This window comes from Urocampus carinirostris, chromosome 4 (assembly GCF_059441175.1).
Source record: "Urocampus carinirostris isolate Australia breed hairy pipefish chromosome 4, RoL_Ucar_1.0, whole genome shotgun sequence".
NCBI classification, from domain to species: domain Eukaryota; kingdom Metazoa; phylum Chordata; class Actinopteri; order Syngnathiformes; family Syngnathidae; genus Urocampus; species Urocampus carinirostris.
The window spans coordinates 45,249,555-45,271,843 of NC_142352.1; the positions used below are offsets into that span (position 1 = coordinate 45,249,555).

General features: G+C 39.6%; 1 protein-coding gene across 1 annotated transcript in view; it reads left to right on the forward strand.

Moving 5' to 3' along the window:
* The window catches only part of LOC148367677 (transmembrane protein 266-like), a 60,364-nt gene that overhangs the window by 11,105 nt on the left and 26,970 nt on the right, over nt 1-22,289 (forward strand). The window contains exons 2-5 of the mRNA XM_088334901.1: nt 14,993-15,147; nt 19,360-19,433; nt 20,768-20,824; nt 21,909-22,047. Coding sequence (XP_088191027.1) covers nt 14,993-15,147; nt 19,360-19,433; nt 20,768-20,824; nt 21,909-22,047 — 425 coding nt within the window. The remainder of the gene's footprint in view (nt 1-14,992; nt 15,148-19,359; nt 19,434-20,767; nt 20,825-21,908; nt 22,048-22,289) is intronic.

The following is a 22,289-nucleotide window of genomic DNA, read 5'->3' on the forward strand; positions in this document are numbered from 1 at the left end:
AGTATTTCTGTCGTATTTTTGGAATATTACTGGAGTTGTGTTTTTGTAGTATTCATTAAATTTTTCTAGTAGTTTTTTTTTAGTATTTCTGTCGCAATATTTCGTATTTTGTATTATATAAATACTGTAGTGGTATTTTTGTAGTATTTATGTAGAAGCATTTTTGAAATTTTTATAATGTAAAAGTTTTGTAGTGTTTCTGCAGTTTTTATAGTATTTTCTTTGTCATTTTTTGGTAGTATATACGTAGTATTTTGTAGTATTTTCTTGGTAGTATTTTTGTAGTGTTTTATTCGTAGTATCTTTGTAGTATTTATTTTGCATGTGTGCCATATTACTGTTGTTGTATCTTTGCAGTACACCTGTACTAATAATTCGGTAGTAGTATTTCTTTGTATTTATGTTGTAATATTTCTGGAGTAGACTTTTCATAGTATTTCTGTTGCATTATTTCGTATTTTGCATTTTAATGTTACTAGAATTATATTTTTGTAGTATTTTTGTTTTATAAACACAAAGGGACAATAAGGGTATACTGTAATTGGCACCCAAAAAAAGGTTTATATGTAGCACCTATTACTTTATTTATATATATATATATATATATATATATATATATATATATATATATATATATATATATATATATATATATATATATATATATATATATATATATATATATATACACTGTGCATCCGGAAAGTATTAACAGCGCTTAACTTTTTCCACATTTTGTTATGTTACAGCTTCATTCCAAATTGTATTAATTTAATCTCTTATCTCAAAATTCTACACAAAATACTAATTGCTTCCCGCGCTAATAATTACTAATAATAGTTTTTTTTTTACATTTTTTCAAATTTATTAAAAATAGAAAACTAAGAAATCACGTTTACATAAGTATTCACAGCCTTTGCTTAATACTTTGTTGATCCACCTTTGGCAGCAAATACAGCCTCAAGTCTTTTTGAATATGATCCCACAAGTTTAGCTCACCTATCTTTAGGCAGTTTTGCCCATTCTTCTTTGCAATAAGTCTCAAGCTCAATCAGGTTGGATGGGACAGCCATTTTCAGATCTCTCCAGAGATGTTCGATCGGATTCAAGTCTGGACTCTGGCTGGGCCACTCCAGGACATTCACGGAGTGGTTCTGAAGCCAATCTTTTGAGATCTTGGCTGTGTGCTTTGGGTCGTTGTCCTGCTGAAAAATGAACCTTCGCCCCAGCCTGAGGTCAAGAGCGCTCTGGAGCAGGTTTTCATCCAGGATATCTCTATATATTGCTGCATTTATTTTTCCTTCTATCCTGACTAGTCTGCCAGTTCCTGCTGCTGAAAAACATCCCCACAGCATGATGCTGCCACCACCATGCTTCACTGTAGGGATGGTATTGGCCTGGTGATGAGCTGTGCCTGGTTTCCTCCAAAAATGGCGCCTGGAATTCACACCAAAGAGTTCAATCTTTGTCTCATCAGACCAGAGATTTTGTTTATCATGGTTTGAGAGTCATTCAGGTGCTTTTTGGCAAATTCCAGACGGGCTTCCATGTTCCTTTTACTAAGGAGTGGCTTTCGTCTGGCCACTCTACCATACAGGTCTGATTGGTGGATTGCTGCAGAGATGGTTGTCCTTCTGGAAGGCTCTCCTCTCTCCACAGAGGAACGCTGGAGCTCTGACAGAGTGACCATCGGGTTCTTGGTCACCTCCCTGACTAAGGCCCTTCTTCCCGATCGCTCAGTTTAGAAGGCCGGCCAGCTCTAGGAAGAGTCCTGGTGGTTCCAAATGTTTTCCATTTACGAATAATGGAGGCCACTGTGCTCATTGGGACCTTCAAAGCAGCAGAAATTTTTCTGTATCCTTCCCCAGATTTGTGCCTCAAGACAATCCTGTCTCGCAGGTCTACAGACAGTTCTTTTGACTTCATGCTTGGTGTTTGTGCTCTGACATGCACACTCAACTGTGGGACCTTATATAGACAGGTGTGCGCACCTTTCCAAATCATGTCCAATCAACTGAATTTACTGCAGATGGACTCCAATTAAGCTGTAGAAAGATCTCAAGGATGATCAGTGGAAAAAGATGCACCTGAGCTTAATTTTGAGCTTCATGGCAAAGGCTGTGAATACTTATGTAAATGTGATTTCTTAATTTTCTATTTTTAATAAATTCAAAAAAAGTAAAAAAAAACTTTTTCACATTGCCATAATGGAGTATTTTGTGTAGAATTTTGAGAGATTAAATTAATACAATTTGGAATGAGGCTGTAACATTACAAAATGTGGAAAAAGTGAAGCGCTGTGAATACTTTACGGATGCACTGTATGCAGCTGAACAACAAACTGGACTGGACTGCCAACACAGAAGCTCTATGTAGGAAAGGGCAAAGCCGACTTTACTTCCTCAGAAGGCTGGCCTCCTTCAACATCTGCAAAAAGCTCCTGAAAATATTCTATGAGACAGTAGTGGCAAGCGCCCTCTTCTATGCGGCAGCGTGTTGGGGAGGCAGCGTCAAGAAGAAGGATGCCTCTCGTCTCAATAAACTGGCTAGGAAAGCGAGCTCTGTTGTGGGCAAAGAGCTGGACAGCCTAACAACAGTAGCTGAGAGACGAGCACTGAAAAAGCTGAGGTCAATCATGGACAATCCATCGCATCCACTACACAGCATTATCTCCAGACAGAAGAGCAGTTTCAGCGACAGACTGCTGTCACTGTCTTGTACTACGGACAGACTGAAGAGATCTTTTCTTCCTCATGCCATGAGGCTCTTTAACTCCAACCGGCAGAGTAAAGGCCCACATTAAACCAAACCACCTACATTGGATATTACCGAATCTTACTGCAATATGTATTCTGTGTAGCACTATTTAGTTACTCTATATAACACGCTACAGTGGGCATTTGCACGTCACACTGGGTATTTGTATATTGTATTCTTTTGGCTTTATTATTGTACTGTTCTCAGCTCAGGGATGCTGCTGGAAATGTGAATTTCCCTTAGGGGATGAATAAAGTATCTATCTATCTATCTATCTATCTATTTATCTATCTATCTATATATATATATATATATATATATATATATATATATATATATATATATATATATATATAAATGATGTTCGTGTCGATACCTTGCGTGTTGTTGGTCAGTACTTATGTTTTGTTTTTTTGTGCTGATTTCCATCCCATACCGAGTTTTTCTGGTCAACATTACTGATACTAATTTTATGACAGAGCTTTGCGGGACAGTAAAAATTTGATCACAGGCCGTAACTTGTCCCTGGGCCGCACTTTGGACATGACTAATCTAATGGGAAGCTTCCGCGCATTTTATTGCAGCAGATTAATCAGGACGTGAGGCTCCGGCACCTAGCCGCCACTGCATGATGAAGCACTTCCTGTCGGCCTTGTTTGCATATTATAGCCGGCAGCATTGCAAAGGTGGACCTGACCTTTGCGCGATCTCCCCCATTGTATAGCGATGCATTCTTGTGCAAGCGCCAAAGGAACGCTGGCAAATGTATTCCTAGAACCAGTGCCGACAAAAAAAACGGAGCTGTGTGGCGGTTATTATCTAATCCCATGTACTCATGCTTCACTTCATATTCCAATTTATCCTGGGCTGTCATACCTCGTTAGGGACAATGACGTAGCTTCATTGATGCCTCTGTCTATTCATATAGACTTCATTTCAAATATACATTTATTTTTTTCTTAAATCTTATTATTTTTCTGTCCACGGGAGGACACCATAATGCAGGTGTCGGGAGCCATAATAGCAAAATATTTTTATTATTTTTTAATCAAAAGAGCAACACTGTACATTTTAGGACAATTTCAACAAAACCACCAAAACACGGTCTCCAGACAAAAGCTTTTTTTTCATTGTATGTCTTTGTGTGACGTTTAATCAGGTGTCTCAAACTCGTGGCCTGTGGGAGGACAGTTTGAGGCCCCCGCACTGATATGATAGTTTAAAGGGATAGTGTTTATTATTAAGAACCTCTTGGAGGTGAAATCATTCATTCCAAAAAAATATTGATTTAAATAAAAGCTATAATACATTAACTATGATATAAAAAACAAGCATGCTTTGAAATACTTGTAGGTGGGAAAATGTGCTTTTGAAATACTCGTAGGTGGGAAAATGTGCCTTTATCTGACATAACTTGACCTAATTGTCTGCCCTTGTGCTAGCAGGGTACCCAAAAAACATGAGATCAAACCTTCCTGTGTGGAGTTAGCATGTTTTCCTCCGGCACTCCCGTTTCCTGTCACATTCCAAAAATATGCATATCAGGTTAATTGGCTGGTCCAAATTGTCCCTAGGTGTGAATGGGAGAGTGAGTGGTCTGTCACTGTGTGTCCTGCGATTGCCTGGCAACCAGTTCAGGGTGTCCCTTACCCACTGCCCAAAGTTCGCTGGAATGAGCTTTGATAGGTGCAGATATGATAAGCGGTGCAGCTAATGTATGTATGTATGTGTATATATATATATATATATATATATATATATATATATATATATATATATATATATATATATATATATATATATATATATATATATATATATATATATATATATGTGCATGTCAGGACCAGAACGGAAACAGGACCCAAACGCGTTACGTTTCTCGCAAGTTTTATTGCAGGGAGAAAAAAGGGCTGCGCCCACGATCCAGTGTTCGTTGAGCGCGGGAAGCAAGTCGCTCTGGTGCTCGGATTTTGCTCCGAACACGGAATTGGATCTTCCGTAGCGAGCGATGGCAGTGTCAGGGACGGAAAAACTGGTTGATTGCCGGGACAGGAGAGCAAAAACCTGGTCAGGGACTGAAACGGGTCGTAAGCCAGGACGGGAGAGCAGACGTGGTCGGGATGAAAAACGGGTCATAAGTCAGGACGGGAGAGCAGACGTGGTCGGGATCAAAACGGGTCGTAGCCGGAGACAAACGGGAGCAAAAATGGGACAGGCGGGGGTCAGGGTCGAAAAAAGGCTTGCATTGTTAAAAACAGAAGTTAGCAGACAGACTGACAAAAGGGGACAGACAGGACTAGGTTCAAATACTGACAGGGAGCCAATCAGATCCCGCGGCAGTTTGTGCCAAATGAGTGGGCACAGCTGAGTCACATCAGTAATCATGACATATATATATATATATATATATATATATATATATATATATATATATATATATATATATATATATATATATATATATATATATATATATATATATATATATATATATATTTAATTTATGTTCTTTGAATGTCCGCAAAAAGGGCTTTGTTATATCAAGGACAATCCATAGAATCCAACCGTCTAAAATATTTACTCCAAAACACACAATAATGCCCACAGATGAATAGGATCCTGCTTCGTTGGACATTGCTTATTGTTAAACCAGATTCAGACCAACGTTATTTAGACCCCAGCTCAGGCGGCTCCTGAGTCATTTGAGTTGGAGACCCCTGCGTTAGCTGATAAAATTCCTCAGAAATATGTTAATGCCAGAGCCTGTGTCCCATATCAACAATTATACCACTTTAAACTTCTCTCCCCTGCAGTTATACAAGATCGTTGAGACTCATTTTGATCTTCATTTTTTTTTTTTGTAAATAATAGTTTCTGACAAGGTGCAAGCAGTTGTAAAAAAATTATCAAATACACTGTACTGCAAATAAAAAGTTTGCAGCTGTACAGTATTTCCCTTCAGTGCAGTGGGCGTGTGTGAGAGAGAAAGAAGCGTGCTGTGTGCAGAGATCTGCACTTCCCCTACCGATCACCTAATCAAATCTGTCCACTTCTAGAGGTAACCCAATTATTTCCTCTGTGTACATGGCTGGCACTTTTGGGAATTTACACTTTTTTCCTCGGTTTTTATCATAATAAGTCTCAGCAGTGAACACACATTGTTTAATGAGCTTCCATTTAAGGATTCCTTAGTGAAGTACAGCCAAAAAAGGGTCTGTTGGTGGGACATTTGACTGTAACTGTAGTGGAAACGGTGCCCTTTATGTACTGGACCAAATCAATTTCAAGATTAGTCTTCAATTGGCTTTTCAGCTGACTATGATAAGGGAAATCAGAAGGGATTCAATATATATTAAATATGTATTAACAAATGTTATGTGCGAGTCATATGAATTAATGAAAAGAACCATATATGGCCCGCAAGTCTTCAGTTACCGATCCCTGTGATAACGTGTTGTAGATTGCATTTTGCTCATTCATGGCTTCATCCATCATTGGCTTGCAGTCATTAGATCCAAGACAACCTCCAAGTTGCGCTTTGAGTGTTGGGTTAACTTCAGTGTGTCTCCAATCAGGTGGGCGCTGTTGTGATAGGTGGTATTCAGAGCTAGTATCAGGGGCCGATTGCAGTGTTAGCAGTTTTGGCGCCCTGATGAGTAAGGTTTAGCCTTTAATAGATTTGGGCCCATCCATCTTTCTGTCTGTAAGAAATGCTGAGAAGATCAGGGTGGGGTGGGCTTGTGTTCAGCACTATTATAAACGCCCATACTCCTCTGCAATTTTATATGTTGACCCGCCTTATTTCGATATTATTTCAGGTTTCACTTTATTGCTTTTGCATGAGCTAATGGAGTTGTCAAGGCTTGTTCATTCAACCTTTTTAGGACATCTTGGGCAACAATCAAAATGCTGATGGTTTCTCTTTCTGCATCCCTTTTTACTTTTTCTTTTTTTTCATCTCCATCCTCTGAGTTGGGGGAGTCGTTTTTTAACACAATTAAAGGCAAATGAATGCTTACGAAAAGCGGGCGAATCTGAATATACAGTAAAATACGGACTATAAGGCGCATCTGATTATAAGCCGCACCCAGTATTTTTCACATACATAAGCCAACCCGACTATAAGCTGACCTGACCATTAGCTGCCCAAGAGGCTCGAATGTTAATGACCTTCCCATTCAAAAGGCTATGAAAAGGACCGATGTAGCAGAGCTTGTTAGGGGCGTGCTGCAAAATCAGCATCTTCATTTCGACTCAGGTGTCAACAGTGTTGAGTATGTTACTTTAAAAAGTAATTATTTATTATTAGTTACTCACTACTCCTTCCCAAAAGTAACTGAGTAAGTAACTGAACAGTCTGAATCAAGATACTTGTAAACTATAAAGCTGGCTTAACACACCTTTATGTCGTCTTCAACTTCTTTGAATTTCCGCAAAAAATGGCTTCGTTACATCAAGGACAATCCATAGAATCCAACCGTGTAAAATATTTACTCCAAAACACACGATAAGCCTACAGATAAATAGGACATTGCTTCTTGTAATCCGTTTGTTTCGTCACAATATTTTTGTTTACAATTAAACAGACTCTTCAAATTATTCCCAACAATGGAAAGTTCAACTGGGGCAAAATTTGTGATTTAAAAATAAAATTAGATAAACGTTAGTTTAAAATTGCCCCTAATTCATATGGTGTTTTATGTTCTATTTACTTCAATTGTGCTTTTTCTGTTGGATTGGTCTTGAATTTGGTTTCAAAGACCATTAAAAATCTTAAAAAGTCTTGAATGGAACATGCTTTAAGCTGTAGGAACCCTGCTTTAGGATAAAATAAGATTTTGTTTATTGCTTGACATTTGCTTTTTCTCAGTAACTGTACTCAGTGTTGTCAGACTACAATTTTCCGCTTCTTTGGTTTCTTGGCTTTACCAAAGCACACCTGAGCTGCACCATCATGTCACCTTCCATATTATCAGAGTGCTTTGAGCCTGCCAGTGACATATGCTGCTGAAGCGACCGTTCTAAATGTGCAAACGCTCCATATGGTTCATCTAAATGTGACGTGAGCGAAGGTACAAAAGTGGGAAGTTTATCATCACCACCCACCACCTGATTTTGGACAAAGGTGGAAAAATCCAATTTTAGAAACAGCTTGTTTGGTTTTAGGATGTGGGGGGTGTATCCTGCCTGTTTTTTGGTGTTGCATCAACTACCAACGTCAACTTCACTGTCAAATATGCTAGATACACAACATACAGTACACATGAACTTACTCCCTCTTCCCAGCGTCCAGACATGCAATAATAAAAAACCAATAACAAATAAACACCAAGGTTAAGAAAAGAAAATGTATGCACATAAAAATGGAAAAATATATTGGGTTTAGAGTAAAAAGCACAAAGTTTAGCCGGAATCTAAAGAGAGGTTTAAGAGGGGGTAGGACTGGCGGAGATAGTTCAGAGTCTTGACAGACAGATAGAAAAAGCTGTCCTTGAGCCTGCTTGTTCTGGCTTTTAGACTCTGCAGTTTTCTCCCGGACAGCGGCAGGTTGAGGAGACAAAGTGGGTGGGGTCACCTGCAATCCTGGTGGCTTAGAGGTGAAGTGGGAGTTGTAAATGTCCAGGAGAGGGATGAAGGGGACACCAATGATCTTTTCCGCTGTTCTTACGATTTCTGCTTTCTATCAGAAGTGAAACTAAAGCGAAAGTCTTAGCTCGTTGAGCCAATTTAGCTTTAATTAGCCAGTTCAGGAAGAGAGACACTACTTCATATTATTTACATCATGGAATCTAGCCAGTGTGATAAAAAAGTGTAAGGGAAACCTACAGCTAAAATCTACATTTTGTATGGATGTAGTATTAGTCGTAAACCAAGAGTTGCTATACTGCCCATATAGACATTAGTAGACTTTTATATCTGAGCTCACGATCAGATTCATGAGTTCTCCATTTCCGTGGCCCAGTCAGGTTGCTGTTATCGATTACCCTATGTGATTTAATCTCCCTCCGCTGATACCCTGTTCAGGACCACTCCATTTCAGTCCTGACAGCCGTATCAACACATGCTATGAAAGTACAAAGAGAGAAGTACTACGGGCAGGGGGCAGGGGAGGGATTTCAGCCGTTAAATGTTATTTCCAGCTGTAGTAAGTTTCTTGTTTGATCATCACATCATTGCTTTGATGATCGCATTGTTCATTTAGTAGTTGTAGATGGTTATCATGTTAATCAATATATTTTAGTGTAGTATTTACTCGCTGTATCTTTTCTTATCATTACTTTCCTACCAATGGTCTTATCTTATCATACAACCTTTGACGTAGTGCCTGTTAGAGTTTCATGTTCCATTTTGCAAATCCACACCCCTTCCCCGATAAGACAGGGGCCAAAACATTCTTCCTGTCCTTTTGGAGGGAGCACACTCCTGGCCAATATCTTGGTAGGAGGGCGCTTCCCATCGACTGGTCCTGAGTGTATTCTGATTTTATTTTTATGTTGAAACTTTGGAATAAATGTCCTCAACTGCATTGCTTCTCTCCAGTCCAAATACTCGGTCTGGTCCTCGCAACAGAACACGCGGCGAGACATTGCAATGTCATTTCGCCATTACTAGTTACTTCTACTATAGAGTAGTTCAGTTACTTACTCAGTTACTTTTTAGAAGGAGTAGTGAGTAACTAATAATAACTAATTACTTTTTCAAAGTAACATGCCCAACACTGTTGACACCTGAGTCAAAGATGAAGATGCTGATTTTGCAGCATGCCCCTAACAAGCTCTGCTACAGCGGTCCTTTTCATAGCCTTCTGAATGGGAAGTTCATCAACATTCGAGCCTCATGGGCAGCTAATGGTCAAGTCGCGAGTTGACAAAGCTTCCCTGTTCCTCCTTGCGTCAATGGCCTCTCTCATCTCAAGTCTCAACGCCATCACCTTCGCTCAATTAAGGTATCATGTGTACAAATGTCTGACCTCTGTTGGCCACATTGGAAACTGCATATTTTTTTTGCAATACTAAATTGTCTGCCTCTTTCCCCTATGTATGCCACATGACAGTTGATTTAGAGCAGTGGAGTCCAACTAATTTGAGCTTGGGGGCCACATGGTCAAAAGAAATATTCCTACGGGAGATGGACTAGTAGATTAAACCGTGAAAAAGAGAGGGATAGTGAGAGAGAGAGAGAGAGAGAGAGAGAGAGAGAGAGAGACAGAGAGAGAGAGTGGGGGGAGGGAGAGAATAATATACATAGATATAACAAGAGAGAGAGAGAGATAAATAGAGATAAAATAAGGGGGAACAAGTTTGCGATAGAGAACAAGTGAGAGAACAAGAGAAAGAACAAGAGAGAGATAGAGAACAAGATTGAAAACAAAAGTGAGAAATAGCAAACAAGTGAGAGGACAATAAAGAACACGACATAGAGAAAGAACAACAGAAAGAGAGAACAATAGAGAGGAAAAAGAGAACAAGAGAGAGAGAACAAAAAAAAACAACAGAGAGAGAATAAAAGACACAGAACAAGAGAGAAAACAGGAGACACAGAGAAAGAACAAGATCGATTGAACAAGGGAGAGAGAACAAGAAATAAGGAAAAAGAAAGAAAAAAGTACTAGAGCTCCAGTTGCTTTGCAAGTGGCGCCTGGCTTTGGCAACATCAAGTAGACATATCTCGAACCGCAGCTGTTTTTTTCTCCTGTGCTTCTTTAAGTGTTGTCTCAAATAACAAACTGTGGCGGGCCTGATAAATATTTGATTTTTTTTTTTTGCATTTACTTTTCACCAACGTTACATTTGACGGCTGCATGTTGATAGATTTTAAAATGACATATTTCAATGTTAAATAATGAACAGTAAATGTCAGGTTCTCACATGTGCTTGAAATCCTTGAAAACGCTTGAATTTTAATGTTGTGTTTCCAGGGATTTAAAACTGCTAGAATTTTGCACTCATAAATGCTTTAACTTGTTGCCATGTTTCACAACATGTCTGCTTAAAAATAATGTTGACGCTACTCGCTCAAGGATTTTGTTTCTTCTCCAGTAATTAACTGCAGCTGGCATTAGTTTTTATGATATTGTTCTATGAGTCGTCATTGCCTCCAATGGGTAGAGCTCATAAGGACAGGTCCATGCAACATTTAAACAGGGCACTATTAAATGTGTATAGGTGCAAGGGTTTACGTATCAATTATGGACATTTATTTTGCACAAAATTAAGACAGTGCTTCCCAGTGGTAAATTGTAATAGGAAGAACTTCCTTCAAATAAAATGTAAGCTACATATTACTGTCATTTTACCCAACTCCTATATCTAGAAAGATTTGTCTCAATAACAAATATATTTGCAATTTACTCAAAATCTTAAATTCACATGTCTTGATAAATGTGCATGCACGATTAAAAATCACATATGTAAATCGCAGATATATTTATTCACCCCAGATTTCTTCTTTAATGGTTCTGAATAAATTAAAAATGGCATCAAACGTCTTTAATATGTTCTTGAATTGTACTATGAAAAAGGTGTAGGGACCCTGAATTGTAATAAGTTCAATGTTAGCAAGCTGAAGCTTGCTTATTTGGACTTATTTGGAGAATTGCGTGCCTCACTCTGCATCTGCACAGAAATAAGCTAGATACTAATTGTATTAACCCTCGTAATACCGCGGAGGCGCCTGCACCAAGTCAAGTCAAGTCATTTTTATTTGTATAGCCCTTAATCACAAAGAGTCTCAAAGGGCTTTACAGGTTATTACACAGACTATTTTTTCAGACTATTATTACACCATCCCCTGATCTGGAACCAATATAATGGCAAGAAAAAACTCAAAAACCTCAACATGAGGAAAATGAATAGAATAGAATAGAATAGAATATACCTTTATTGTCATTGTTACAAATGGGCTAACATATTGTGACAACGAAATTGGGCATGACACTCCAGTTTTACACATAGTGAAGGTATGAGCAAGAAGATAAAGGAACAGAGAAGATAATGTTGTAAAACAAGGGGAATAAGGCTATAGTTATAATTTACATGGTATTTACACAAGAATGTCAGCATGTGGGATGTTACATACAGGGTTGTCGTGATAACGTTGTATCGTAACGGTTGTGCAATATTGCATTTGGTGCAAAGTCATCATGGTGCAAAAATAGTCCGCATATACATTGGTGCAAGCATAGACATCATAGTGCAGAAAAAGGAAATGGTCAGACATTGTGCAATTTGAGCATTAAACGTAGTGCAGTCGACATGTGCAAGAACAAGACTTGAGTAACATTATATTCGTATGAGGTAGTGTTGGCACGAGTTTTCAGTTTTTGTGCGGTGTCTGTTGAGCAGTGTACAAACATAGTGCAGACAGCATGTACGTGAGTACCATTTTACATACGTGTGAGGTATTTTTTTTTTTTTTTGCAACAGTTTTCAGTTTTTTGTGCGGTGTCTGTTTAGGGTGGTAATGGCTGTGGGGAAGAAACTGTCTCTGAGTCTGTTCGTTTTTGCTTTGTGTGACCTGTAGCGCTTGCCGGAAGGCAGCAGGTCGAAGAGATGGTGGCCGGGGTGAGAAAAGTCCTTGACGATGTTTTCTGCTCTGCTGAGGTAGCGAGAGCAGGCAATGTCCTCCAGACTGGGCAGAGAGCAGCCGACGATTCTCTGGGGTGTTTTTATGATCCTCTGGAGCTTTTTCCTGTCTGCTGCTGTGCACCCCGCATACCACACCGTGATGCAGTATGTTAGGATGCTCTCCACTGTGGCTTTGTAGAAAGACACCTGCAGCTGCTGTTTTAGGTTATTTTTCCTGAGCAATCTCAGGAAGTGCAGTCGCTGCTGGGCCTTCCCTACCACCGCTCTGGTGTTTGCAGACCAGGAGAGGTCGTCGGAGATGTGCACGCCCAGAAATTTGAACGAGTGGACTCTCTCTACGCAGTCTCCTTTTATGATGAGTGGTGCTGGATTCCTGCCATTCCTTCTGAAATCCAGAATCAGTTCTTTTGTTTTTGTTGTGTTCAATATGAGGTGGTTTTCCGAGCACCACGTTGAAAGTGACTCAACCTCATCCCTGTATGCCGCCTCGTCCCCTTCAGAGATGAGGCCGATCAAGGTGGTATCGTCAGCAAACTTAATAATAGTGTTTGTGGGGTGGGTCGGTGAGCAGTCGGAGCTGTAGAGGGTGAAAAGCAGGGGGCTCAGTGCACAACCTTGGGGGGAGCCAGTGTTCAGTGTTAGGGTGGGAGAGACGTGGGTACCGAGTTTCACCGACTGTGGGCGGTTGGAGAGGAAGTCCATTATCCAGTGGCAGATGGAGGGAGAGAGTCCTAGGTGTGCAAGTTTCTCCACCAGGATCTCCGGGATAATGGTGTTGAAGGCTGAGCTGAAGTCCAGGAAGAGCATTCTGACGTAGCTCCCCCGGTGGTCCAGGTGTTTCAGCACGGTGTGAAGTGCTGTGTTTATGGCGTCGTCAGTGGAGCGGTTTGCCCTGTAGGCAAACTGGTGGGACCTTAAAAAGGGACCTCACATGTGGTATCCCCCTTTCAGGATTACCAGGCAAAGGATATTGCAATTACTAATAATACAGATATAATGTCCACAAAAAGAATAGCTTATTCATATGCTATAGAGTAGAAGTGTGTTTTAAGCTTAGATTTGAACATTTCCACTGAGGTTGCAGATCGGATCTCAAAGCGCTATTTAAATTACCATAACCAATATATGAAAATCGAAATAAATCAAATTATTTATCCAAAAACACCCACAAGATGGCAACTTTCTACAATGGTATTTCACAGTTTCCATGTGTGGCAACAGACCAATTACAGACAACAAATAACACAGACGGGGAATAATAAGCAATGGATTTTGTAAAGCATTTTGGGTTATCTGTAACCAGTTATATAAAAACATTTAAATCCTTTAAACATTAATTATTTGTGTTGATTGTCAAAGGGGCAATGCATTGGGGTACTGATGGCTGGGTATGTATGATGTGGGTCTCCAGGATTTTCACCTTCTACCACTCAGGCTCACAAAATGCCTGGTCATGGTGAAAATTAGTTGACAGTACTGTATATGGACAACTGAGAGAGCAAGACTTAAAAATGTGTTTTGTATCTATTTATAACAGTTTATATTTCTAGTTTATGTTGTTTTACAATGTGTTCATGTCCAGTTCAGATTCAGATTCAGATTCAGATTCAGATCTACTTTATTGTCATTCTAGTACACGTGTATACAGAACGAAATGTCGATACATCCGACCCGCACAGTTTCCTTGAATGTACAGATATAAGTAAAAGTTGTATTTTATTATGGCTACGTATAGTATTTTACCATAGTGCCGATAGTGCAAGAGGAGTAGCTAACCAGATGTGCAAAATGGGCAGTCAGGTTAACAAGTCAGGTAAACAGTAACATTTCAGTTATAACAGTCATAACAGTTCCGGTCCCTACTTCATTAAAATCCTTAATCATCGAAGTCTACTTTTTGATTTGCTTTTTATTTTAAACTCTTATTTCATGATTTTAATATAGTTATAGTAAATATTGCCAAATATTGAAAGTTTGGTTTGTTATGAAATACAGTAAAGGGCATACAGTAATCACTCAAAACATCATTAAACAATTCCAAGTTGCCTGTATACTACTTGGTCAATAAAGGATTAATAATACTCATTTTTGAAAAATCAGCGTATTTTGAAAATGAAATAGTAATGTCAAATGAGAAATAACTTTAACACGTTGAGTTGAATTGTTCTGATAAAAGTGGCCAAAAGCGATCTTTTATAACATGATTTCAGACTTTTACGCAGCCAAAATAACAAATCATTTCCAGGCAGCATGTACAGTATGATACTTGGTCTATAAAGGAGCTATCATTCAGCGCCTCTTAGGGGTAAAATAAAACGTTATTCATAATTATAAACTAACTCAAGGGGTGAGCAGTTCAATTATTTAATGATCATGACATTTCTAAGCAGAAGGTAGTTGTATCGCAGCATTAGCTATCAATAAGATGTATTTACTTAGATCGGATTGAGACAACATTTTCCAGTATTCCCCACCCCTAAAAAACAGATATTTCAGTTAACTTGATCACTTGTCATATGAGCCTTGTGGGTAAGTCTTAACTCTTCCAGAAAACAATGTCATTACACCTTAGTAGTTCAAATGGGAAATATGTTGGACTCCTCAAACCTGCCTTGCCTACTGCTAAGCTCGGCCTCTGGTTGCAGGTCCAACTGGCTCAAGCCTTGCTGCGGCCGGCGAGTGTCCCTGTGGCAGGTGGTTCTGCACAGCGCCGGCTTCAACTGTGTCCTGGTGGCCTGCGTTATCTTGGTGGTGCTCTTTCTCTCCTTGGAGCTGCTCATCGACACCAAGCTCCTTCAATGTAAGTTACTTGGAGCAAGTATTTGGTTCATACTATACAGTAATAATAATGATGTTATTACAAACGTACACAGTACCTTTAAGTTAAGGGCTGTGTATCAGACAGAAAAAATAAATCTAAATTTGTTTGTTTTTATATATTCGAGGTGACCCCCACAAAACGTTACATTTCAAGAAAAGGAGGAGTGATGTAATGTTTTTTTAGATATAGTAAATTAAACATTAAAATGTGCCATTCTAGAAAAAAAGTTTTTTCACCGACTTTTTAAGCTTTAATTCTGGAGGACTCTTCAGTAGATTTCAAGAATGCATTTGTACAAGAGGACTAAATCTACTGGACGTCTTTTAAAAATGTAATCGTTTATAAAATGGCATCTTTAAAGGTGGCACATACTTTGAATTAAATATTATCTTACATCACTCTTTATTCTATTGGATTGTTAAAAAATTAAGGGTCACTCTGTATATGTCATACCCACTGAGTAGTATGGGGAAACTGTCTTTGTTAATATACAGTATGGACAATTATTGTACTTGTAAAAAAAATACATACACAATTATTAATTGCGAATCATTTTTTCTTTTAATCATCCCTGTTCTGAAAAGACATCATTAGCGTGCACGGCTGTGAAACGTGCATGATGCCAAACGGTGCCAAACGGCAGAGCCGAGACACGATAACGAAGCAGGCATTTTGTCAATGGCCGCGGGCACACATCGCCATTGATTAGTGTCTAGCACTCCGCTTTAACGACAGCAGTCTGCAGGGAGCGTACTGCAAGATTAGCCCGGTGACACTTTGACACCGGAGTAAATGATGGTCTGGTGATTAGATGCGGCTTCCTTGCTTGTCCAGGGGCTGCTTCATGTTTTAGGGGTTCAGCGATTATTTGTTAAAAGGTGCAGAATAATTATCTTATAACACCTATGCAAATAGTAAAGATCGACCAATATAGTTTTTTTCAGGGCCAATACCAATTATTAGTATTAAGAGGAGCACAGACAGCACGGATGTCCTCCACTCCCTTTGGGTGGCCTGGGAAGTGGCAAGGGCCCTGGTAGAATGGCAGTGTACCCCCAAGGACTGGAGGCGGCCAGCAGTTGCATAAGACCACTCTCCCTGGGTAACTGTACGCTAAAGTATGCAGAACGGCATTACCTTGAGGGAGTCGTTGAGGCTCTTCAGGTCCAGTACTGGTCGGAAGCCACCTTTCTTCTTTGACACAAGAAAGTAGGTCGAGTAGAAGCCAGGGGAATGTGTTGACTGATCTACCGGCTCGATGGCATCTTTAGCCAGGAGGGTGGACAGCTCAGCCAAGGCCTTTGCTCAGTCGGGAATGAAGTTTCACTTAACTGACTGGAGACATGGGTCCAGAGCGCCTTCAGCCCAGCAATTGAGCTGCCGCCGGGAAAAGCTTCCGACGGCGCCCCCAAATCCTCAGTCCCTGGACCTCCGGGCCCCGGGAAGAAGGGGCAGTTCTCTAAGGCCATTCTGCTGTTTACCTGGAGATTTTGAAGGATAAGTTCCGGGCAGTAGTATGTGCCCTCAAACTCAATTGCTCTTGGATCATGCTGCAGGACAACAATCCAAAACACACCAGCAAGTCCACCTCTGAATGGCTCAAAAAGCAACAAAATGAAGGTACTTGACTGTCCAATTAAAAGTCTGGCTTTAAATCCAATTCAGATGATGTGGTCTGACCTTAAACGGGCAGAAACCCCTCCAATATGGCGGATTTAAAAAAAATTTGCGAAGCAGAGTGGGCCAAGATGACTCCAGGGCGTTGTAAAAAACTCATTACCAATTATTGTAAATGTTTGTAAACGTGATTCGGTATTAGGTTCAGGACCAATTACCATTTCACATAGGGCCAGATAGGTTTTGACTTTTTTTGTCCCGTAATAAATTGAATCAACATTCCAACACTGCATTTTGTATTTTTTTTAGGTTGTCTCTGTGTGGTATTAAAATTGGTTTGATGATCTGAAACCTTTGAAAATGATAAATATGCCAAAAACACCAAAATCAGGAAGGGGGCAAATGCTTTTTCACAACACTGCTAATTACAGTAAAGTAATACTCTTTTTTTGGTTTAAGGTGTTAGATGGGAAATCATAAATTTGTTTCATCTTTTACCAACCCTGTCTTTTTTCCATGTCAGTTTGTGACCGGTCATCTTCGGGTTCTCTAATTTATTAGTCGCACCACCGATTTAAATCTGTTGTGTTGGAATTTGAAGTCAAATGTTTCCCAACTCAGGGAATCCCTAATCCATGCGTATTGTTGTTTTTTTCCAAATTCATGAATCCACGTTCAAGATAAAAGAAATTACACAATTCCTACCGCAACCTTGATGTAGAGCACTTTGTGTCATGATTGCCGATTAAGCGCAGCGGCTTAATTGGCGCCAACGGCCCGGACAGCTGATTGCCTGCCACTCTCTTTTTAAACCCCCAGCTTCCCCTGGAAAGCCGTCAGATCGTTATGCGAACTGTTGCCTTCAGCTCAGTAAGCCTTTTTGTCCGACTCTGCCCCGCTTTTTTCTTCCTGATCTTTGTTGCCAACCTGTTTTCAGACCTGACTACGCCCCGTTCTGCCTGCCTGTTACCTGACCTGTTTTGCCCCGTTACCTGCATTGCCTCCTGCTACCGACCTCGCTTATGAACTCGACACCGCCTTTGATCTTCAGTCCCGGGCCAACGACTTGCTATTCCCGCCTGTCTCCGATCCTCCTCGCCAGACACGGAAGTGCCACTTCCGCACCACTTGCTCCTTTTGTCCGTCAGCCATCGGATTGTGGAAGCAAGCCTTACTCTCCCTCTTTTTCAATAAAAACTGAGAAAACAATTTCTATTGGGTCCAAACAATAGCTATTGGGTCCTGTGTCGGTTTCTGGTCTGTGACACTTTGATGAATCAGAGCCTTGTTGGTTTCTTGGGCTGGGGTGGGTCACCACGATTTCCAATCATCAAAGGGATCTAGTATATTTCCGGGTGGGAAAAGAACCTGCCCAAAACACCTTTAGTTCGGGTTTTTCGTCCATTGTCATTCACACCATCACTGGGTGGAGTCAAAAAGAAGAAAAGGAGAGATTTGTTATTTCCAGGCAATGTTTTGTTGTGAAATGCTTTTGATAATCTAAGGTCCTGTCTGTCATCTATGCTGGGGTTTCTGTTCTGCCAGCAACGTGCACTGACGAAAAACATGCAATTGGTTCTTGCCATGATGTCTTTTCTTTTCTTTAATTCAAATTATCGGGCGGTACAATTATCGGCTTGGTCGATTATCGGCACTAATATTTGGGAATTTGACGGATATCAGTATTTTTCCGATGGGCCAATTGTTAAGCACAACACCGAGCAAATACCAAGCCTTTATTTCCCTCTCCTACCTTCTGTCCCTGACACTACAACCCAACCCCCCCGGACTCTGCTTCATTTGAACGTGCACTCGGTTTTTCCTACACTTCTCTGCACTGCACCTCCAATAGAACGAGTGTCGAGATTGTATGTATCACGTGTTTATTAAGAAATATGGATTGGCGTGATTAAAACAAAAAAGCAAATATTCTCTATACAAAGAGTTTATTAAAACATATTCATACGAACGTCACTGGAGGGGACCCAATGTAGCTAAAGCCTTATTGTAAAGCACGTTTATTGTACCTAGTTCTTCACTAATTGCAACATTGTGAATGAAACCCTGGCTTTATTGGATTTCCTCAAATAAACAAATGTTTGAATTGAATTTAAAATTGGACTCCCTAATCTATTATTTGCAAAGATAGACACACTTCAAACCTATTGTTTTGTAAGGCTTTGTGAGACTACAGAGGAATACCACACTTATTGTGTGAAAGTGAAACATTAGTCATGTTAGTTGTGTTGAAATTCTAATTTATTCTCTGTAAATGGTTTCAGAGCACTATTAAAGTTTTATTTGAATGCATAGCAAATATTCTTCATTTTATTTTATTGTTTTGCATTATTAAAAACGCTTTACGCCGAATTTAAAGCTTTCACAGCAAATGAATATCGGCTCCGAATAATGGTTATCAGCCTCCTCCTAATACTAATAACTATCTGTGTCGGCCCTGAAAATTCCATATTGGTCAATCCTTTACCTTGATTTTTAACAGGAGTTTCATTCTTTGTTAAAAAGGCACCGAATTGTGATCGATTTTGACGTCTGTCCACTTTCTCTCCCTTGCAGTTAGCAATGCATTCCAGTTTGCCAGCATCATCCATTGGATCAGTCTTATCATCCTCTCGCTTTTCTTTTCAGAGGTAATGGGATTATACTCACTTATAAAAACTTTACTTACTGTAGCAGTTAATTTGGTAAATCAAATAAACTTGTTTACACGCATTAGCTTTGTTTTCATTCAACACAGTCCGTCTTGCTGTGAGTCAATAGGTATTGCATTGTTCTTAAGGTTTATTATTGTTTAATAAGAGTAGTGGCAATCATTAATAAAGTTGTTGGAAGCAGGAAAGGACAAGGTGGTCAAAAACAGATGGCATTAAATAACAAACTCATCAACAAAAAACAGACAAACAGTCTAAAACAACAATTAAACTGTCTGAAACAAAAACCAAACCTCAGAAATTACGATAGACTGGAGAAGGTGGAAAACCAGGGTAGAAAATAAAAATCACCCAACACTGGGTGCTTTCTTATTTTACTGTTTAAACACATCTAGGGTAATACAATAAACTAAACCCTTAACATAAGCAACTTTCTGACAGATTTTGGTTTGTACAAAAGCGTTCCCTAAAAACCAGGGCAGATCATTCACTGTGACAAAAGACATTCAAATGACAGCATACCAATTTACAACTCTTCAAATCTCTAATTTATTGTTTATGATTGTAAAACAGTAAAATATTTTTTAATAATGTGTTTTAGGAAAGTTTGGTGATAAAAAAGTGTATTTTCCTCTGATCCAAACAGATTTAAATTATGAGTATCTTATGTGTAAATTTGTCAGCAGGGATTTAAACTTAACTATAAACCAGCTTTTTTTGATTAAGCTCTTATAAAATCTAATTAAACACTTTTTGCCTACTAAGTGTATTTCAATATACAAATGCAATTTTCACACTTTTAAGATACAACTTTTAATTTGTGCAATTCTAAACTATGAGGAAAGCGTTTGACCTGCAGGCCCGCTCCAGTGCAAAACAATTAAGCTGACAGTATCGGCCTCAGTGCCCTAAACCAAACGTTAATTACCATCTTGCCCGCAGCAGCAATAATTGAAGAGGAATTTAATGAGCATCAGAAATAGGTTCCGGGCGTTATGATCCGTCCGAGCACCTAGCCGATGACGTCATATGTGAAGAGTCAACGGGGGACATTTAAAGAGTGTTTAATGACTTTGGTGTTGTGCAGCAGTCAGAACGCACCGTTCAAGTTTGGCTTTATTGACTCCTACCTGTTGTCTAAATGGCACAGAGGCATGATGGATTTGTAGGCCCACTTGTTGGTGGCCTCTCATGCTAATCTGTGGGTGAATCAATGATGTTGCTGAAAGTGTCCACATTGGTCAAGTGCAAGGTGGACGTTAATGCGGAGGGTCACATAATCTGATGTCTTCATTTGTCTCCCTGCCCACTAGACTGTCTTCAGAATTGTGGTGCTCGGTATCTGGGATTACATAGAAAACAAAGTAGAGGTAAGTTTGTTCAGCGCTATTCGATTACAAAATTTATTGGTCCCATCAGTGAGGTAGTATAATGAAACAGTAGTTAATCGAAACACGTTTTCCCATTGAAAAGTATTGAAACAAAATTAATCTGTTCCAAGGTCATCAATTGCAACTAAACCCCTAATAAATCAACTGCAACTGCCCTGTAGGTACACTAATGTTCAGTCAATGTTAATAAAAATACCAAATAGTATGAGTAAAATGATGAAATGTCAGTTAAATGTTTTGGCATGCTTTTCCAATCACTGCCGGTTTCGTCACTGGACGTGTCAAATAGCGATTGACAATTGTTGTTTCTGTCTAGATCTCAGAATATTTTGTCAGTTTTCATCGATCATCTGCATTGTCCGTCCTCTTGTATTAAAAGCCTGCAATTTTTCCCAAGAGCTAACGCTTCCTTAATTTCTGCTGTGGATATTGTGATCATGTCCCCAACGAGTTATTTTTCTCGTATCTAAATCATGAAAACAGGGTTTGAACATTTGCTTGAAATGCTTAAAAATGCTTGAATTTCGGGCGAAATGCTTGAAATGCTTGAAATTGTTGCCATTGCCATGTTTGTGTGAAAATGATGCCAACAGGCCTGCTCTGTTGCCTTGTCATTATGGCGTTGTCATCTGAAGCGAGTGGCACCCAAGAGATCAGCTCTATTTAGAAAACTCGGCTCACTGAGCAGAGCACCTTCGGCTCCCAGACGGCTCCTCAGATTTTATTTTTTCGAATGACATTTTATCAATAATAATAGCAAATTATGCACTAAATTGTTTAGTTATTATTAATTTAATATGTCCTGCAGCCGACCTGCCTCGTCTCAATTTACACAGCTCTTTTCACCAGCAGTAACAGTAACGCTGTTGTAACGGCGTTATAACGGCATTGTAACCAGCCTTGTAGCAGCAAACTTTTTTTTTTGTCAGATTACCCCATTGTGTAACAGCGTTAGTTACAATGGCATTATTCCCAACACTGATTTCTGGGCAATCATGAAAAGTACAGTAACAACAAATCTATCAGAATCTTGTTCTGAGTTTTCTTGAAATTTCGCCGTTAGGTTTTTGACGGCGCCGTCATCGTCTTGTCCCTGGCCCCCATGGTGGCCTCCACGGTGGCCAACGGGCCCAGCAGCCCCTGGGATGCCATCAGCCTCATCATCACACTCCGCATCTGGAGGGTGAAGAGGATCATCGATGGTGAGTTACACATCGTCCACACGAGAGTTGGGAGTAACACATTTCAAAATGAAATTAGGGTATTTTCCGGACTATAAATCACAATTATTTTCATTGTTTGGCCGGGGGTGCGACTTATACTCCGGTGCGACCTACGTTTAAAATTGCCAATACATTATTATATCATTTTGCATGTTATTTTCTCACTTAAACGTGAGTCAAGACTTTAAGCCAGGAGATGGCGGGAGATGGCGGCAGAGTAA